At 40.5% G+C, this 21,740-nt stretch overlaps 1 protein-coding gene across 4 annotated transcripts in view; it reads left to right on the top strand.

The window, feature by feature from the left end:
* SCN8A (sodium channel, voltage gated, type VIII, alpha subunit) overlaps positions 1 to 21,740 on the top strand; it is a 352,497-nt gene that overhangs the window by 252,579 nt on the left and 78,178 nt on the right. For all 4 annotated transcript variants that reach the window (XM_006900213.1, XM_006900211.1, XM_006900212.1 and 1 more), the window contains 2 exons: positions 13,236 to 13,368; positions 20,880 to 21,118. In XM_006900213.1, coding sequence (XP_006900275.1) covers positions 13,236 to 13,368; positions 20,880 to 21,118 — 372 coding nt within the window. The remainder of the gene's footprint in view (positions 1 to 13,235; positions 13,369 to 20,879; positions 21,119 to 21,740) is intronic.

The following is a 21,740-nucleotide window of genomic DNA, read 5'->3' as shown; positions in this document are numbered from 1 at the left end:
TTTTCAGTGTTTGGTATTGGGGATCAAGTATCAAGTTAGTGTTTTATTTCTAAAAAGTTAAAACAAATTTAAAAAAATTGTTGAAACAAAGTAAGTTGATGTGGTCTTTGCCATGTTTTCTGGAAGAGTTTATATAAGATTACTCTATTCCCTCTGTGGATATTTGAGAACTTTAGAACAAATTTGAATACTACAGAAATGATTTTGGTGGGGAGAAATGATCCTTCTTCTGTCTTAATAAGTTTGGGGTGAGGTGGGTTTTTTTTCACTTGTGTTGATTATTTTTAACTATTACCTTATTTTTTTTCCCTTTCTAACAAAGATTATTAAGTGATAATTTAACAATTTAATCACATTTTTCAGACTTGATCTTCCTTAATGTAGATTTCTAGGATAGATATTACTAAAGGCTGAGAATTTATATATTGCTATATCCAGAAGATCTAAACTTCAGCACCAAGTTTATTAAATGCCATTTCATCCTTCCTTGATCAGTAAGCTTGTCTATCAGATCTCAAAGTACTCTAAGGATCAACATTATTAAAATTATCTACTATGTACTGGATTTACAGAAGGGTGCTGTTGTTATTGTTAGGGGTCATCAAGTTGACGACTACTCATAGCAACCCTGTGAACAACACATCTGAACCTTGCCCTGTCCTGTGCTAGCCTTGCCATCGCTGATATACTTAAACCCACTGTTACAGCTATCCTGTTGGACTTGTCAGTCCATCTTGTTGAAGGTCTTCTTTTCTCTAACCCTCTGCCTTTTCCAAGGGCTAACTGGTCCCTCCTGACAACGTGTCTAAAGTATGCAAGACAGAGTTTCACCATCCTTGCTTAGAAACATCCTAGCTGCACTTTCTCCAAGGCATATTTGTTTGTTCATTTGACAGTCTATGGGATATCCAATACTCTTCTCCACCACCACAACTCTAAGGCATCAATTCTTCCTCTGTCATCTTTACTCATTGCCCAAACCAGGACATCCTTATTCATTTTTGGATCAGGCTCACTTTGATCTTTCTACTGAGATCTTTAGCACTCTGGCAAGATCCTAACGGTGGATTTTTCCAGTGCAACAGGTCTTTTTACTTCTTGACTGCTGTTACCATAGGAATTGATTGTGGATCCAAATAAGATAAAACTTCAAACTTTTCTCCATCTACCATGATGTTTTCAGTCACTACAGTCTTGTCAGTCACTTGCCATAAATCTGAGAGCTGGTCAGTGAATAAGGATGATGGAAGAATTGATGCCTTTGAGTTGTGAAGTTGGAGAACAGTACCAAATATCCACAGACTGACAAAAGAACAAATTAAAAAATGCGGACTGTTCCTTGGAATCCAGGATGCTCCTTGGGGGCAAGGCTGGTAAAGCTTGGTCTAATATACTTTGGGCATATTGCTAGGAGAGAGACTTCCTTTGAAAGGAACATCATGTGCTGTCCCTCCACCCTCCCAAGCATGACGTCCCTCTCCAAGGACTGGTCCCTCCTCACAACAAGTACAAAGTATGTCAGATGAAACTTCAGAATCCTTGCCTCCCAGGAGAAGCCTAGTTTAACCCTCTCCTGGATGAACCTGTTCATTCTCTTAGCAGTCGTGGTATATTTTCTATACTCTTCTCCAACACCACAGCTGAAAGGCATCAATTCTCCTTCTATCATCCTTACTCATTGTCCAGCTCTCTGATGCATAGCCTTTATCAGGTGCATCTTAATCTCCAGACTGACATCATATACATAGTGTTTTATAAAATTAATAATTATTAATCTATGCCTACTATTACTCCATCTTTTAAGGTCCTCATTGGATATTTCCTAATTCCTTCACACACACACACACCCCTCTGCTCACCAGACTCTGCTATACTAATGATTTCTTCCCCTCTGTACCCTCTGCCCTCCAGCTCCTTCCTTTTCCCCTTTTTTACTTTTTTACAAATCTTACTAGTTATCCTTCTATTTTTACAGTAATGATCTTTTGTAGTATTTGTCCTTATAAGACTGAGTTAGTTCACTCAGCATAATGCTCTCCAGCCTCTCTCATGTTATATATTTTACAAAATCATTGCTCCTTATTGCTGTATAATGTTCCAGTGTGTGAACATATCATAATTACTCAATCCATTACTTTGTTGATGGACAGTTGGGTTGTTTCTATTTTCTTACTGTTATGAAAAATGCTGCTGCGAACATTGGTGTACAAATCTCCTTTTGTGTCTTAGTTCTATATTCCTTGGGGTATATCCCTAGCAGTGCAGTAGCTGGGTCATATCGGATTTCTATGTTCAGCTTTTTTTCTTTTATTCATTGTTGCACATTTCCTTCTCTTCCCCCCCACCACCTCTCCCCCAGCCCACCCCACAATGCATCCCTTGTTCCAGATTGTTGTCATACGCATATGCTCAGCTTCTTGAGGAAGCACCAAACTTCCTTCCAGAGTGGTTGTACCATTTTACAATCTGACCAGTAGGGCATGAAAGTTCCCATATCTCCATACCATCTCCAGCATTCATTGCTTGCTGTCATACTAAACATTGCTACTGGGATGGAATTTCATCTCATTGATGTTTCAATTTGCATCCCTCTGATTGTCAGTAATTTTGAGCATTTCTTCATGTGACTGTTGGCCATTTGAATGTCTTTATTTGTGAAGTCTTGCCATATCTTTTGCCTATTTTGTGATTGTGTTATCAGTCTTTTCCTTGTGGAGGCCCTGTAGTAATCTGTAAACTTTCAGTATGAAACCCTTGTCTGAGTTGTCATTGTCAAATGTTTTTTCCCAGTCAGTAGGTTTTCTTTCACTCTATTTGAAAGTGTTTTTTTTTCATCTTGTTCTTTTTTTTTCTATAATTATATTTTATTAATTTTCATAAACATTTACAGAGATTTTGGGTTTCCATTCATTCATTGTTGCACTATTCTCTCTACCCTCCTCCCAGTTTGTTCTTGTCCAAATGCCACAGTGCTTGTCAAAGCCAGTTCTGATTAATCTTCTTTGTCAGTGTGTCCTTTGTCATTCCCTATCACTCCTCCCTGAGAGAGACTTCACCCTGAGTCATAAGGAAAAGGGGATGGCGTATTCTCTTAGCTACTTCCTGCTGAAAAGGGACACTGTGGGTTTCAGGGTGAAGATCTTCTCTCACTACTCTAAAGGGCCCCTTTGGCAGTAGGAAACACATAGACTATTATGGAGATTGATTTTGGAATTTAGATGCACTCTTATTGATTGTGCTTGGCCGTACATGTTCATATCCTTGAAGATGTATCATGGGGCGGGGGGTGTTGCAACCTAGAAGACACAAATTTGACTAACAAGTTATGAGTACATGAGTCCAGAAATTATGGAAAAGTAAAAGAAAAGATTCTTCCATTGTTTTACAAACCCTCCCCCAGGTCCCCTCCACCATGTAGCCCTCGCTCTAGTCTCCTGTGATGACAGAAATACCTAGTTATATATCTCTTTTAAACAGTTTTCTCCCTCCTCTGTTTCAGTGCAGTATACATTATTGAACCCATCTTACTCAGTCTCTCCCCAACCCCAACAACAGTCCCATTCTACAACAGTGGCATCATGTAATATTTGTCCTTTTGTGACTGGGATATTTCACTCAGCATAATGTTCTCCAGAGTCAACCATTTTGAATAATATTGCATGAGTTCCTTGTTTTTTAATGCAGCATAGTATTCCATTGTGCAAATATACCACAGCTTCTCTAGCCATTCGTTTGTTGATGGGCACTTAGGTTGTTTCCAACTCCTTGCTATTGTGAACAAAGCTGCAATAAACATGGGTGTGCATATATCTGCTTGGATGTCAGCTATGGTCTCTTCAGGGTATATTCCCAGTAGTGGAATTGCTGGGTCAAATGGTATCTCTATTTGCAACTTTTTGAGAAAGCGCCATACTGCTTTTCACAGGGGTTGCACCATTTTTAATCTCACAGAGATTTAATTTTCAGAAGATCCCATTTGTTGATTTTCATCCTCTCCTGGTTGTGCATTTCTGGTTTTATTTGCAAGACTCTTTACAATAGGCTAGGCCTTCAAAAGTTTGATCTCACTTTGTCTTTTATGATCTTTATGATTTTGCGCTTAATCCCTAGGGCTCTGATCCTCCTTGAGTTGATTTTTGTGTGTGGTGTGAGATGTGGATCTTACTGCAGGTAGCAGTCCAGTTTTGGCAGCACCATTTGTTGAAGATTGATGCAGATTTCTTGGTTACATAAAAAGGTTTATTGTTGTTGTTATGTGCCATCTACAGTGACTCATAGGACAGAAGGGCTTTACTCATCCAGTGTGTGTGTGTGTGTGTGTGTGTGTGTGTGTGTGTGTGTGTGTATCTTATCAATTCAGGTGTGGTTGGAACCTACTCATTGCTGACCCTCTAGTGAAATTTCGAAGGCTGTAAATTGCAAAGGAAGAGATTGTCCATCTTCTTCCTGTGGAGCCACTGTTGCATTTGAACTGAGAAAGGCACAGACTCTGGGTTAGCAGCATAACTCCCTATGGACTGTACCACCAGAACTCCCTCCCTATAGACTAGAATACCAGATAGATGTATATTTGTTGCACTGTGGTGGCTTACATATCCTGGTTGCTGGAAGCTGTGCCACCAGTATTTCAGAGACCAGCAGAATCCCCCATTATGTCAAATACCATCGTGGAAAAGTTTCAGCAGAGTTTCTAGACTAAGACATACTTGGTAGGAGGACCTAGCAATTCACCTCTGAAAATCTAGCCAATGAAACATTATAAACAATAGCAAAACACTGTCTATTATAGTGCCGGAAGATGAGACACTCAGGTTGGAAAGAATTCAGATACCACTGAGGAAAAGCTACCTCTTCAGAGTAGAGTCAGTATGGACAGAGTAAAGTTTTCAAGCCCTTCATCTGCTGATGTGGCATGACTCAAAATGAGAAGACACAACTGTAAAGATCCATTAGTAATTGGAGCATGTTGTTGTTATGTGCCGTCAAGTCACCTACAACTCATACTGACCCTATGTGCAACAGCCCTAAACGCTGCTCTATCCTGTGTCAATCTCACTGTCTCTGACACACCTACTCCCATTACTCCCAGTCACTGAATCAATCCACCTCATAGAGGGTCTTCCTCTTCTGTGCTGTCCCTCCACCCTCCCAAGCATGACATCCCTATCCAAGGACTGGTCCCTTCTTGCAGCATGTCCAAAGTATGTCAGACAGAGCTTCAGAATCCTTTTCTCCAAGGAGCAGCCTGGTTTAACCGTCTCCAAGACAAACCTGTTCATTTTCTTAGCAGTATATTCAATACTCTTCTCCAGCACCACAGCTCAAAGGCATCAGTTCTCCTTCTATCATCACTAATCATTGATTCTCTGATGTGTAGCAACTGATTGCAATGATCATGGCCTGTATCAGGCACACCATAGTCTCCAGAGTGACATCATTGCTCTTCAGTACTCTGGAGAGGTCCCTGACAGCAGACTTTCCCAATGCAATACATTTTTTAATTTTCTGGCTGTTGGTGCCAAGAGTGTTGATTATGGAGGAAAACAAACTAAAGCTGTTAACAATCTCAACCTCTTCACGATCTATCATGATGCTTCCAATAGGGAATTGGAGTGTAGAATGTACAAAGTATGAATCTAGAATAATTTGATGTCCTCAAAAGTGCAATAGAATGCATAAACATCTGAACCTCACTCTGTCTTGTAATATTCTATGATCTTTATCACACTCAAGCCTGTTGTGATAGTCACCAGTTCAATCCATCTCATAAAGGTCTTCCTGTATTTCACTTACCTTCTACCTTTTTGCACCATGATGTCTTTTTACAAGAACTAGTTCCTCCTAGAAGGAGAATTGATGCCTTTGAGATGTGGTGCTGGAGAAGAGTATTGAGAATACCATAGACTGCTAGGAAAACAAAGATTTGTCCTGGAAAGGGTTAAACCGGGTGGCTCCTTGGAGGCAAGGATTCTGAGGCTCCGTCTAACATACTTTGCACATGTTGTGAGGAGAGACCGGTCCTTAGAGAGGGACATCATGCTTGGGAGGGTGGAGGGACGGCACAGGAGAGGAAGGCCCTCTATGAGATGGATTGATTCAGTGACTGGGATAATTGGGATGGGAGTGTTGGAGACAGTGTGATTGGCACAGGACAGAGCGGAGTTTAGGGCTGTTGTACATAGGGTCGCTATGAGTTGCAGACGACTCGACGGCACATAACAACAACAGTTCCTCCTAAAAATATACCCAAAGTATGTGAGATGAAGTTTCATAATCCTTACTTCTAAGGAGCATTCTATTTGCACTTCTGTCAAGACAAATTTGTTTATCTTTTAATGGTTCATAGCATATTCAATAGTATTTGCTAACACCACAATTCAAAGGCATCAATTCTTCATTGGTCTTCTTTATTCATTGTCCAACTTTCATATGCATAGGAAGCAATAGCAAATACAATGGCTTGGATCAGGCACATTAATATTCAAGCTGACATCTTTGTTCTTTAGAACTTTCTCCAGGATCTTCCCATTGTAATACATCTTTTGTTTCTTGAAGACTACTACCAATGTTGTTGATTGTGAACCCAAGTAAATGAAATCGTTGACAACTTCAATCCTAGGCATTAGTGAATTGAAATGGGCTGGAACTGGTCATTTTGAACTGGCTCATCATGTGGTCCTAAAACGAAAAATTAAAGAGGAATGGCATTAGATTCATCATAAAAAAAAATTGCAAAATCAGTCCTGAACTATGAATGGTCAGTTATAATAACCGTACATCTACAAAACAACTGTTGTGCAAACTTATGTACCAACCACTAAGGTCAAAGATAAATAAATGGGAGGTTTTTACTAATTTTTGCAGTCTGAGATTGACAAAACGTACAATCAAAGTGCATTGATAATTACTGGCTATTAGAATGTAAAAGCTGAAAACAAAGTAGAGGGATCATTAGTTAAAAAATATTACCTTAGAATTTTGCAAAATTAATTATTTATTTGTTGGAAATAACTTTTTCAACATAAATAACAAGTCTACATGTGGATCTTGCCAAATGAAATACATAGGAATCAAATTGACTGCATCTAGAGGTGTTCAGTATCATCAGTAACAACAAGACCAGGGACAAACTGAGGAAATAGGTAATCAATTGCTCAAGTCCAAGAGAGCCAGGTACAACCTTGCATATATCTCATCTGATTTTAGAGATCCTCTCAAGAGCAGATTTGAAGCAATGAATACTAATGACTGAAGACCAGACAACTTGTGGGAATAACATCAAGGATATCATTCATACATGAAGAAAGAAGAGTTATTTTAAAAACAGGAAATAAAGGAAAAGCTAAAATGGGTGTCAAAAATGACCGAAACTTGCTCTTGAATGTAGAGTGGCTAAAATGAATGCAAGAGACTATTAATAAAAGAAGTGAATGTAAAATTTCAGAGGATAACTCAAGAACAAGAGAAGCAAAGTATTGTAATGAAGTGCGCAAAGATCATTGTTGTTGTTAGGTGCTGTTGAGTCAAGTACAACTCAGCAAACCTATGAACAAAACATCTGAACCCTGTTCTATCCTGCACTGTTCTCACACTTCCTGACATACAAGAGCCCATTGCAGCAGTCACTTTGTCAGTCCACGTAGTTGAGGGTCGTCTTCTCCTTTGCCGACCCTTCACCCTTCCCAGAATCCTGTCCTTCTTCAAGGAATAGCCCCTCCAAGCAACATGCCCAAAGTAAGTGAGGTGAAGCCTCATCATTCTTGCCTCCAAAGAACACTACTGCTGCATCCTCTCCAAGATGTATCTGTTCATTCTCTTGGCCATCCATAAGATGTTCAGTGCTCTTCTTCAACACCACAGCTCAAAGGCATCAATAATATTTCTGTCATGCTTATTCATTGTCCACCTCTAAGATGCATAGCTGGTAATTGGAAAGACCATGGCCTAAATCAGATGTACTTTCGTTCTCAAACTGACATCATTACTCCTCAATAATTTGGAGAGGTCTCTAACTGCAGATTTTCCCAGTGCATTGAGTCTCTTTATTTCTTTACTGGTGGTACCAAGGGTATTAATTGTGGATCCAAGCAAGATGAACTTGTGACAGTTTCAATCTCAGACCAAGGATAAGAATATTTGTCTTCTTGACATTGAGATGTCTCCCCAAAAGGGAGGAACTTGGTTAGCATTCCTTAAGCTATCAGGAAGCTCTAGTGGCCTAGTGACAAGAAGCTGTTCTGCAATCCTTCAGGCACGCGGCTTGAGTCTCCCAGCTGCTCTGTGAGGGAAGGATGAGCATTCTCCTCCTGTGCAATTAACTGCCTCCAAAAACCACTGAAGGGTCAGCTATGGGACAGCTCTGACTTGATGGTATACAACAACATGAGAAAAATATTGTATGATGCAGGAGGCATCAAAAGATGTTGGAGGGAATACACAGTCACTATAACAAAAAGACTTGACAGACATTCTGCGGACTTGGTGGACTACTTTACATGATAACATATGATCAGGAACTTGGAATTTTGAAGGAGAACATCTAAGCCTCATTGAAAGGACTGGTGAAAAGCAAGTCGTTGGGAATTGGTAGGAGACTGCTTGAGATGTTTTAACTAACAACTTTAGCACTAGAAGCCCTCAACCTATGTCAGGAAATTTGGAAGGCAACTACTTGGCCAACCAAATGGAATATTTTTATACCCATCCAAAGGGAGGTGATCTAACAGAATGTGACAATTATCAAACAGTATCAGTAGCACATGCAAGTAAAACCTTGCTAAAAAATAATTCCAAAACAGTAGTATGCCAGAGAACTGCCAGATAAGCAGAATGGATTCAAAAGTTGTTGTTGTTGTTTTTGTTGTTATGGACTGTTGAATCATAGCTGACCCTCCAGCAAGGTTTTAGAGGCAATGGATTGTACAGGAAGAGATTGCCTATCTTTCTCCCTCAGAGCAGCTGGTGATTTCAAACCACGTGCCTAAGGATTGACAGCACAACCCCTTGCCAGTCAGCCACCAGAGGTCCCTACTATACATCTAGTAAAAGGCAAATTACCATTCTTCACTCTTCCCTAAGCAAGTCCCTAGAAAAGAGACAAGTAAACTTTAAATGCAATAGTTAGAGTTTTCAGGTTTATAATTGTAATAGGATTCAGAAGATGATGAGAAATAAGGAATACTGTTGCTGATATCAGATGGGCATTGGCTGACAAAAGAAATACCAGAAAGATGCTTGCCTGTTTTTCATTGATTATACCAAGACATGTGACTATGTGGCTCCATAACAAATTATTGATAACATGAAGAATAAAAATTCCAAAACAGTTAATTAGGCTCATGTAGAACTTGTACATTAGACCAAGAAGACACAGTTGTTCGGACAGAATAGGCGTATCTTGTGTGTGTTTTACAATCAGAAAAGGTATGCATCATAGTTTTACCATGCCTTTCAATATGTATGCTGAGAAAATAATTTGATAATCTGAATGCTATGAAGAAGAATGTGGCATTAGGGTTAAAGGAAGACTCATTAGACAAACAGTCTGCAGTGTGCAGATGGCACACCTTGCTTTCTGAGAGAGAAGAGAATCTGAAGCACTTACTGATAAAGACCTGAGACTATAGCACCTCAATGTAAAACAAAAATCCTCGCTCCTGGGCCAGTAAACCCTATCACCATGATCAATGGGGAAGACTGAGGGTGTTTTGTCTGGACCGCAATCAGTGTGCATGGAAGCAGCAGTTAAGAAATCAAATGACATATGACATTGGTCAGATTTGCTACAACTAACATCTTTAAAGTATTGAAAATCAAAGACACCACTTTGAGGATTAAGTTACACCTGACCCAGTATTTTCAACCACCTCATACACATGTAAAACTGAATAATTAATAAAGGGGACTGAAAACAAAATTATTGCTTTGCATCATGGTATTGGTGGAGAATATTGAATGTACCACACGAGAATAATGAACAGAAGAAATAAAGCCAAACGTTCCTTAAAAGTGAGGGTGGTGGGATTTTTGTCTTGTACTTTGTTATCAAGCATGAGATCATGTTTGGCCAAACAGTGGTTCAGTGAAAAAGAAGATGACCCTCAAGGAGCTGCATTGACATGGTGGCTGCAACAAAGGATTCCAAACAGAAGCTCTTGTAGAGATAGCATCAGGTCCCACAGTGTTTTGTTCTGTCATCTACAAGGTCCTTATCAGTTGGAGTCAATTCAGTGGTGCCTAAACACACATACACCCATAGTGCTTCCTGAAGGCAAAGATGATGAGACTTAGTCTAACATACCTTAGGCATGTTATCAAAAGAGACCAGTCCCAGGAGAAGGACATCATGCTTGTTAAAGTAGAGAGCAGAAAAGTGGAAGATCCAGTATATGCGTGTCAATGTGTAGTTTTCACAGGAAGGGTCACTACTCACAGCAGCACTGCGAAGAAGCTCTTGACCAAGAAAAGGCTCAAAGCCGGTTATACTGAGTAAAGCCCAAGGCCCCCAGGTCAGACCTGCTGTAGCCTTTGGGCAGGTCTGCTTATGCATCTGAGCTGGACAATGAATAAGGATAAAAAAGGAAGAATCGATGCCTTTGTGTTGTGATGCTGGAAGAAAGTACTGAAAATCCCATGGGCTGTAAAAAAGAACAAATGGATGTGTCTTGGAGAATGTGAAACCACAGTGCTCCTCCGAGATAAGGATGGCACAGCTCCATCTGACATACTGTGGGCATGATGTTAGGATGAAAGGGACATCACACTTGGAAAGATGGCAGACCAGCAAAAGAGAGGAAGACCCTCAGTGAAATGGATTGACACAGTGACTGCAGCAATGTATGTAAGAGATAATGCAGCTGGCACAGGATAGGACAGGGTTCAGATCTGTTGTTCATAGGGTCACTGTGAGTTGTACTGAGCAGCACATAACAACAACAAGATGGATCAGTAGAATGACTGCAACAATGAACTTGACCAAGGTGGAGAGAGTCAACGATGGCACGAGATAGGGCAAGGTTTCGATCTGTTACTCATAGGGTGGCTGTGAGTGGCAGTCGACTTGACGGTACCTAATGGCAACTGCTCTTTTTCTTCGTCCTGTGACCATCAGCAGACTGGGGCTGGGAGGGCAGAGGGAAGAGGAAGATCCTCAATGCTAAGTGACAGATTGTCACAGTGTCTGCAACAGTGGGCTCAACTCTCACGGTCATGGTGGTGCTAGAGCAGGCAGTTTTTTGTTCTGATCATGGGGGTTTGCTTGTTCTTTGAGTTGAAATCAATTCAATAGCATCTAGCAGCAACAATTATTTATGTGTGTTCTCTGTTGTCATGTCCCATCAAGTCAGAATCAACTCATAGCTGACCTTCCAGCATGTTTTTAGAGGCAGTAAATCACATGGGAGGAGATGGCCCACCTTTCCCCCCATGGAACAACTAGTTGATTCTAAGCACTTACCTTCCAGTTGAACAGTTCCACTCCCCATCTCACTAGGGGTTAGAGGAGAGAATAATAGGCATCCGTAGAGTGTGTCCTGATGGCGCAGAGTTTCAGCACTTGATTGCTAACTGAAAGATCAGGAGTTCAAACCCACAAGGCACTTGGCTCCCATAAAGCCTTGGAAACTCTCTGGGCCAGTCCTGCTGCCTCACAGTCACTGTTAGTCAAAACACATTTGACAGAAATGCGATATGTATTTTTCTTTTAAAAAAAAACACGTAAAAGGCTAAGATCATTCTGTTACTGCTACTTGCTTCTCTAGCCTCATACAAACCTATCATCCTTTCTCTGCCCCCTGGACAGTGATGACTACAAAGGTGTGACCTTATGGTTTTGCCTCGGACTTTTCCTGAGGAAGAAGCACTCAAATCTACATGGATGTATGGTTACAGTAGATGGTAGAGTTGCTGGAAAGCTCAATTTTAAGGTGTCCCACTAAGCCTGATCTCGTCTAGAATATCAGATTGGCATAAAGAACACAAGCAAATGATATTTAAAAGCCCTTGCTATGAGCCAGCATACTAGTTGCCCAGGGTGGAGCATGTAATTATGTTGTGTAATATTTGCTGCTTTTTTCCTTTCTTTCTTGGGAATTTGAGCATTGTGAGTGATGTGGTTTTATTTATTGTTTTTTATAGCTACTTTTAGAACATCATGTGTTCTTCTAAGCCGATGTAAAGAAAGCATGATAACATTTTTGTTTTAGTTAAAATGTACTACGTGCTAAGGGAGCTCTGGTAGCCTAATGGGGAGGAGTGGCGCTGCCAGCCCAAAGGCATGTGATTCAAATCCACCAGCTGCTTCAAGGGAGAAAGGTGAACAGTCTCTCCCGGGCAATTTACAGCTTCTGAAAACCCACTGGATCAGCTTTGAATAGGTTCTAACTGGATGGTACTCAGTATCAGCAACATCATAGGTGTTTGTATTTTTTCCTTTCATTTTCTATTTATAGGTTAAATAGGAATTTGTGGTAGAACTTTGACCTGCTATAGTTTAATTAGGCCAAAGGTTAGCATTTTTTCAATTTCCAGACAGTTGGGTTGAATGCTGGTGCTTTTAGCGAAAACTCTGGTGGCCAAGTGAGAAGAGGCTGCATTGCCCATCCAAAGGCACGTGTTTCGAACTCACCAGCTACTCTGCAGGAGAAAGATGAGCATTCTCCTCCTGTGCAGTTTACTGCTTCTGACAACCCACTGGAGAGTCAGCTATGGGTTGGTCCCAACTCAATAGTACACAACAACGTAATAGTCGTTGTGGTCAGGGATTTTTTTGCCCTTAATAAATATCATTAGAGGTGAATTTTATTCGTTTTATCCTGTGGTCCAGTTCCAGACAAATGTTGTGTTTATGAAACTAGGTCAGGTAGATTCACAGTCCAGTTCTGTCAAATGCCCCTAGGAAATCTAGTCATTCTAATCTATGCTTGAAATTGATCACATGAGGTATTTAGGTCACCAACCAACTCTCTTCAGTTCATTATAGATATGTATGAATTAACATTAAATAGTTCAGTCTTATCACCTATAGAATCAAGGATGATCTATGATCATCCATTTTATTCTATTTCATGACATGAAACAGGCTTGTAGGACCAAAGTTTAAAATCTAGATGAGCATATATTCTTCCTGCACTGTGGAATGTCTATCCAAGAAGGCCCAGCCTTGAGTTTGTAAGACTTTTCTCACTCTATTTGCTGTTGTGTTTTTGTTTGTTTGTTTGTTTGTTCATTTGTTTTAGGCTACAACTGAGGTGGAAATTAAAAAGAAAGGTCCTGGATCCCTCTTAGTATCCATGGAGCAGCTGGCTTCCTATGGGCGAAAGGACAGAATCAACAGCATCATGAGTGTTGTGACGAATACACTGGTAGAAGGTACGTGTCCTGTGATGTCAGGTCAACATTCTGAGGTATCAATATTTGGTGCATGGTAAATATAATAGCCATTAGTTAGCATTTTACAAAGATGTCTCTGAGCTTTGAGCATAGTGCCAACTGGCTATAGAAACCAGCATCCCAAACTGTGTACCACAATCTACATGCAGAAGGCCAGAAAAGGATTTCCAAGCTGCTGCCAGGATTATACACAAGTAGGTAGAATCTGAGAAGAGCGATCTAGAATGATCTCAAGAGGCATAAAGAGAGATCAACAAAAGAGCTACAAACACACAGAACAGTGGAAACTCCCTCGAGCCCTCTACCCCAGCACATACCCACTTCTTTTTCTTTTTGAATGTTTACAGCCTTTTTGGTTTTCCTTTAAGGGAGAATGTACTGTGAGTCTTGATTGCACCTAATTCTGCCTCTCTTCAAACACCCCCACATATCCATAAATATATTTGATGTGTGAATAGGTAAGCTAAAACGCCTCATGCTTCGGGTGCTTTATGCCACAGAATCAGAGCATGTCTGCGGTAATGTTGCTCTCAGTGCCTGAGTTTTCTACATGCAGTGGTTCCTCCACGACACGGCCTGGCACTGCTGGACAACACCCTAGGAGTTTCCATTATCCCCCTGTCCACACAGCAAGTAGTAGTGAAGCCTCCTAGCCAACTATAGTCTCAATTCCAGGATTGAATTGCTGTCTTTGTAGGTGAATTCAATGATTAGGTTTTCTTTGACAAGGTTCTGATTGGCTCTACATGAATTTTGTGTATTTGATTCATGTCAGTCTATCTTCTGAGTTGTCCTCTTGTAGATCCCGACTATTCTTGCCTCAGATTGCTCTTGTCCAGAGTCTAACACTAACATACACACTAATGTGACTGTAGCGGGTCTCTGAAGTTGAGACTCAAAATTATCCTGGTGTCCAGAAGACAAGTATTTTGTTGTTTTTATTTGAGGTTTTGGGGCGGGGGGGGGGGGGTTCCTGGTTTGGTTTTGTCTAATCATTTAAACCCAAACACCAGTTCTTCTCTCTTCCTTTCTCAATCTCTGCCCTCTCCTTCTCCTTTCCTCTCTGTCTCTAACCTTCAGAGAGTGTGTGTGTGTGTGTGTGTGTGTGTGTGTGTGTGTGTGTGTGTGCGCGCGTGCGCGCGCACGCAGGTGTTGGAGGCAAAGAGGGTTAAGTAGAAGGAGAATCCCTAGGACAGAGATCCGCTTAGGTGGTTACATCTCCAAATATATACAAGAGTTAAAGAGTTAGACCATAACCGAATTAATCTTGAGAAGGTGTCAAATGCAAATTAACTACATTGAGCTGCCTGACCAGCCTTTATTTACTCTTGTTTTCTTTAACTTCCATTGCAGTCTTATTGAACACATTTATAGTTTTTTAGCTTTGAGCTTACAAGCAAATAATAGCTGATTGTAAGAATCCAAACTAAGTAACAGTGGCTTAAGGACTATTACTAATTTTACTATTCACTTGGAGAGACCATGACAGGATTTCCTTGAGTATCTGTTGCAGTGGAAGAAGAAAAATAAATCATCAAGAACTGTGATCAGCCAAATAGTCGACAATGACCCTGAAATAAAGATGAGAGGGTTAAGAGGACAGAGGAACCAGATTACTGGAAGCAGAACATCCAGAAGGAATGTAATGATAGTGTTAGCAGCACTCAGAAAAATTTAACCACTGTCTCTGAACAATTTATGGAGTAACTATTAGATGGGAACCTGATTTGATATATAAACTTTCATCCAAAGGACAATAAGAATTTTTTAAAAAGACTCTTGATCAAAAGGATCATATTAAAGAACAGAATTTCAAAATAGCAGAGGATCTAATTTTTTTTGAGCCACGGAGACTGAATAAATGCCTGGAATTATTTCCCCAAGATCACGTTTTTAATGTGAACATTTTTGTGTTATTTTAGTGAGACTAAAGGGCATTCTGGTGGTTTAGTGGTAAGAAGCTGCACTGCCAACTCAAAGACTTACTGTTCGCATCTACCAGCTTCTCCACAAGGGAGAAAGATGAGCGCTCTCCTGCGCCCGTGAAAACATGCTGGAGGGTCAGTTCTGACTAGCCAGTGCCTAACAACAACAATAAATGACAGTTAGGAGTAAAAAACTGTTTATGAGTGTTTATTAGGTTTATTTCTGACCCCCATGCCCTAAGCACAATTTTTCTCCCCACCAGGAATTTTAGGAACCTTATCTTCTCCAATTTCAAGATCATCTTTAGACCTTAAGCCAAAAATGTCCCCTGAGACAAATAAAACCAGACTTTTAAAACAAACAAACAAAAAGCTTAACTAGTAAAGATAATGCCTTGAGTATTGTGCCCTTTAAGATCAATCTATATAGGATCAAATTTACAAAAGCAACTAGAATATTACACAGGCATCCTAGAGGGCAGTGAGTTGATTCTAATGAGAGAGAAAGAATTCAGAAAAGAGAACGAGAATTACACAACACAAAGAACAGAATCATTGTCACTGGACTATACATGTAGAAATTGTATGTTTTACTGTATACTCAACAACCACAAAAAAATTAAAATAAAAAAAAATAATCTCTACCACATCATGTAATTGACAGAGAGATATTAGAACAGGAAAACTATGAATATGATGTGATAATTATTGCAGCTTCTCATAGTGACCTAGCACAAGGTCTGGCAGAAGTGGATGCTCCAAAAATATTCCTCAAGCTGCTTTTCCATGGCCGGGGTGGGGAGGACCGTCCACATTGCAGCTTTCCATCTGGAGGCCTTAGCTCTTCCAGCCCTCCAGTGTACATTCATTTTGTCAGTAATTTTTTTAAATTTTCTTTCTCTTCTCTACGTTGTCTTTTTGTCTTTGTTGTACTCTACTCACTCTCTACCCACCAGCACATACATTTTAACAAGCAAATACGCAAGACAGCCCAGGGGAGAGAGACAGCTGTGGTTAAGTTTGTGAGTGGGATGGCTCTCCCATTTCTTCCTCTCCTTTTCTAAGCTCTCATGTTCTTGTAACTTATACATTTCTTACTAATTCTTGCTCAGATAGCTGTCCCTTCTTCTCCTACTAGTATCCTTTGTTAAAGCTGATAGGACAGGACTGCTATAAGCAAAGGACGATGAATGGCAGGTGCTAAATAATGTAGGAGAGAATTGAAAGACATTAAGAAAGATTGATTCCTATTTAACCATTGCTTGGTCTGTATTTAATGTTTGCTACACTGATTGAATAGTCATTTCTGCTTCTCACATTTTCACTTGGGAAACTGACATTGTTTAATTTTCTCCAAAAATTAAAATAGTTTTATTATTTCTGATCAAAGATGTAAGCTCCTACCTACTTAATGGTTTGGAAACTATAAAGGAGAATTCTAAAACCCTGCAAAAAATTTAAAAATTGTGCCTACTCTGACGCCTATCCTGTTGCAAGCATGCTTAACCAGGATCCAATGAACTCAGCAGAATTCACAGTTGGCTACCAGCTTTGGAGGTTTAAAAGAGGGCTAGAATTAGATGCAGACAAAGAGTTATGTAGTCTCGTTTCTCAAAACCATAAACCATTAAACTATGGCAAAGGGGGAAAGAATTGATGAAATGAAGAAGTAATGATGTTGTTGTTGTTGTTATGTGCCGTCGAGTCGCCTGCGACTCATAGCGACCCACAACAGCCCTAAACTCCGCTCTGTCCTGTGCCAATCGCACTGTCTCTGACACTCCCATCCCAATTATCCCAGTCACTGAATCAATCCACCTCATAGAGGGCCTTCCCCTCCTGCACTGTCCCTCCACCCTCCCAAGCATGATGTCCCTCTCCAAGGACCGGTCTCTCCTCGCAACATGTCCAAAGTATGTTAGACGGAGCCTCAGAATCCTTGCCTCCAAGGAGCCACCCGGTTTAACCCTCTCCAGGACAAATCTGTTTGTTTTCCTGGCAGTCCATGGTATTCTCAATACTCTTCTCCAGCACCACAGCTCAAAGGCATCAGTTCTCCTTCTATCCTCCTTGGTCATTGTCCAACTCTCTGATGCATAACAGGTGATTGCGAAGACCATAGCCTGTATCAGACGCACCTTAGTCTCCAAAGAGATACCATTACTCTTCAGCACTTTGGAGAGGTCCCTAACAGCAGACTTTCCCATGGCAATGCGCCTTTTAATTTCCTGGCTACTGGTGCCAAGACTGTTGACTATGGAGCCAAGCAAACTAAAGCTGTGTACAATCTCAATCTCTTCACCATCCATCCTGATGCTGCCAATTGGTCCAGTGGTGAGAATCTTTGTTTTCTTGACATTGAGCCTCAATCCATATTGTAGACTGCAGTGATAGGATTTCATATTATCTATTCTTCTTGTTGTTGTTATGTGCCATGGAGTAAGAACGAACTAATCTCTGACTTCCAGTTTTCAGAGACAGTAAATCAAATGAGAGGAGACTGCCCATTTTTCTCTCCACGGAGCTACTGGTTGACTCAAACCATGTGCCTGTGGCTTGGCAGTGCAGCTCCTTACCACTAAGCCACTAGAAGGCCTTTATAGATGTTTAAGTAAAGTGTTTTCCAAAAGCCCCCTATAAAGAAAAGACAATACACAATAAAAGACTGATTGGACATTGTAATATTTACCCTAATGTTATAAAACAAAATGTCTATGAGTATATATAAGGAAAATCCAATATGATCTTTAAACCTTTACTGAAATTTTTCTTACAAGTCCCTTATAGTGTCTGTTACAGAAGGTAGAAAAAAATTTATAATGGTGATGGTCATACAACGTAGTTAATATCATTAATTTCACAGAATTATACATGAGGAAACAGCTAAAATTGCAAATGTTTTGTTGCATATGTTTTACTATAGTTCTAAACAAAAGAAAACAGAACTTGCCTTTAGAGATAACTGTCCTTGCTGTTCCTACCATTTTTTATTTCTCTTTCATTCAACTAACAAACATAAGATGTTTGTATAATAGCTTAGATGTCTCATTTCCATACATTACCCACCCCTCAACCACTCCAGATATGCAGGTCTAGAAAAAGTGTACAAGGTTTTGAGTCCCATTATTAACCTCCTTCTTCACCCATTGGGTCTTTTCCAACTACAACCACAGATCCTCTTACTTTTAGGGAAACGGGGTTATCATGAAGGTCTTCCCTCTTCAGTAACTGTGGGTATGCAGAAGCTCTGCTATCCCTGTACGGATGGTCCTGATGCCCTGGAGGCAGGGAGAACCCCTTCCTGCCTGGCAAAGCCCTGTTCTTTGTAAAATAGGACAGTTGTGTCACTGTCAGAAATGTGAACAGTCCCTGCTTTGACCTCCACGTGCCAGCAAACAGCAGACATTTGGAGAAAGGAGGAGATTAAAAAGGGAACGGAACCAGATTTCCAAATATGTATTATAAGAATTTATGGAAATAAGAGAACCTTTTCCATTTTCTTTTTTGGGGAAGAAACCTAAATTTACCTTGGGAGGGAGGGAGTTCTATGAGGAAGAAGCCAAAGCAAAATTTCTTCACAGACTTCCTTTCCCACGCAGACTCCCACATGGCGCTTACTTGTGGCCCGTAAATCTGAAAAACCAAGGCAACCATTTTCTTAGCAACCAGGGAGCCAATCACAAACCATAACCAAAGCCACCCATCTAAAATAAAGCCATCACCATGGGCACCGTCCAGCTGCTTGGAAAGGGGAAAGCCGACTCATTTAAGGCAGCCATCTTGTTCTTGGGGAAATGTTGGGAAACTTTTTATTCTCTAAATGACTTGATTTTTATCAGTAGAATTGTGTTGGGGAAGGAACAACTAACCATGTAGAACCTATACCTTACTTCTAAGGATTATCATTCTGACAGGTTCTCAAAGTTACACCTTTAAAAGAGCATCCTCTTAGTTCACAGTTCTTGGAATTTGGTAATCCTAGCTATTACATTTCATCCTTAATTTGAGAAATGCTTTCTTGGCTTGGGCCGCAGGCCTACGACATCGTTGTAACTGTCAACTAAATGGCTCCCACTTTTAATGCTGATCATATTTTTTTATCTGCTTTGTAATTGCCTTAGAGATCATCTAGTCCAGCGATATTTTTTATGTATTTATTTATTTATTTTTAGTCTCTGGTTTTCAGAGTTGAAGGTTATGGGGATCTACCTCAGGGAAGGAAGAAGTTAATGGGTCAAGGCTTGAGCTCTTCTTGATTTATCTGATTTACATATTGATATTTGGAGGGGGCGGGTCAGATCTTATTTGAATATGTCAGATGTTTGAAGAAAGGGAGGAAGAAATATTGGCTGCTAAAAGAAAGAGAAGAGGAAAAAGGAGAGAGGGGGAAAGGCAGAAAGCAAGCAACGGGAAGAAAAAATAAGGCCCTAGCGGGAGATAGAAAGGCAGAGCAAGAAGAGGAAAGATGGGGAATGGTGGGTGTGACAATGTATGGGTATGACTGTGTGAAACACAATGTGAATGAAGCAAAGGGAGAAACACAATGTATACAACGTTTGTATGCAAACCAATATAAAATAAAAATTTTTTTTAAAAAGTCCATGGAGCATTCTGCTACTGACCTAAAGAGGAAAATAAAAAAGAATAGGAAAATGCAAAAGGGTAAGAGAGAACAGATAAAAAAAGAGAAAGACGCATGTGACTTATATTCCTAATTAAATAATGGTCTCACTGAAGATGAGGACAGGGACGTGTACTTCATGAGAACATAATAGATGTATTCTTCCTGGTAGCTAGTTGACAAAGCTGATTCTGCTTCTGCTGCTTTTAATGTTCGTGTATCCTGTGGTACTTCACACACACAAGGACACATGCACACTTAGCTCACTAATTCTCACAACAAAGTCACTTGCTCAGCGTCCCACAGTAAATGTCAGAACTGGTGTTGAGCCTTGTTATTTCTAGGTTTAGGATCCATGCTTTTGACTGCTTCACTGACTGTGTGCTGGTGCATTATAGCCGTCAACTCATTTATCATCCTGTTACAGTGGCCCTTCTTATAGGTGAGGCTACACAGAGAAGTCACGTACATCACGTGAGCTCACATGAAGTCTAAGCACTGAAACCAGTTACACAAGGGAGCCCAAGCTCCTCACCAGGATGCTTCCCACCCTCCTAAAACTGATGGATTGGATTTTATTGGTCACTAGAAAGAGACCACCGACAAGCTGGATTGACAGTGATTGTAATAATGGACTCAAGCATATCAGATATTGTGAGGATGGCACAGGATAAGGCAGGTTTCTGTATGTTGTTCAGAGGGTTTCTGTGAGCTAAAGCCGAGTCATGGGCACCTAAAAACAACAGATCATTATGAATAGGGAAAGGACTGTGTATTAAACATGCCTCCTCTCTACCCTAAGAAAAAAGAAAATGAATAGAGACGCTTCGGAATGTCAGCACTCTAGCAACCTTGAGTTTTCATTATGAGGTCTTAATATGTTCTTAATATTAATATGTAATTCATATGCTTGAGAGACCATCTTTGTTCTTTACCTACCACAGAATTGGAAGAGTCTCAGAGGAAGTGCCCACCCTGTTGGTATAAATTTGCTAACACTTTCCTCATCTGGGAGTGTCATCCGTACTGGATAAAACTGAAAGAGATTGTGAACTTGATAGTCATGGACCCTTTTGTGGACTTAGCCATCACCATCTGCATTGTCCTGAACACACTGTTTATGGCAATGGAGCACCATCCGATGACACCACAATTTGAGCATGTCTTGACTGTCGGAAATCTGGTAAGCTGAAGCAGTCTCTCCTCATTATTTGAAAGCTCTAGGTCTGTAGGACCTCTTTTTTTCTAGTACTGAAAGCTGGAAGTTAGTAGAAAAGAAAGTGCTAGTAATTGGGAAAACAAACGCATCCACATATGCCGTGGCCCCGGCCACTGCTGCTCGCTGTGTGCTCCCTGGGCCCTTCCCTCTCTCTGCAGAACTTTGAAGACGTCATGTAGGAACGATTGGCAGAAAACCAGCCATGGTGACAGAACGGGAGGCATGGCACAGGGGGTTGGTTGCGGCACCCCAGCAAATCACTTCCCCTTTCACCTTCAGTAACAGCCACCTCAAAACAGGGGAGCTCTTTTAGTGCATTAATGTAACCATACATTTTCCTGCACTGTCAGATCATTATCCACATGGGAACTATTTCTGGGAAATTTTTAATTTTTAATTCTAGGCTCTGTCCCCCTCCGATCCAACTTCTGGGCTGACATCCAGTTTCTGCCGTCAGTTGATCTGTGCCAGATTTATTTTGCTGTTAGCTTATGTCATATATTTAATTTATTATATTATTTAGAAGCTAAAATGTTTTTTTAAAAAATCGATTATGCTGTATATGCTGGAGTCAAACAGTTGTGAT

The sequence above is a fragment of the Elephantulus edwardii genome, unplaced genomic scaffold (assembly GCF_000299155.1).
Source record: "Elephantulus edwardii isolate Elephantulus edwardi_28Jun2011 unplaced genomic scaffold, EleEdw1.0 scaffold00278, whole genome shotgun sequence".
Lineage (NCBI taxonomy): Eukaryota > Metazoa > Chordata > Mammalia > Macroscelidea > Macroscelididae > Elephantulus > Elephantulus edwardii.
This window is presented reverse-complemented; position numbering and strand designations above follow the sequence as displayed.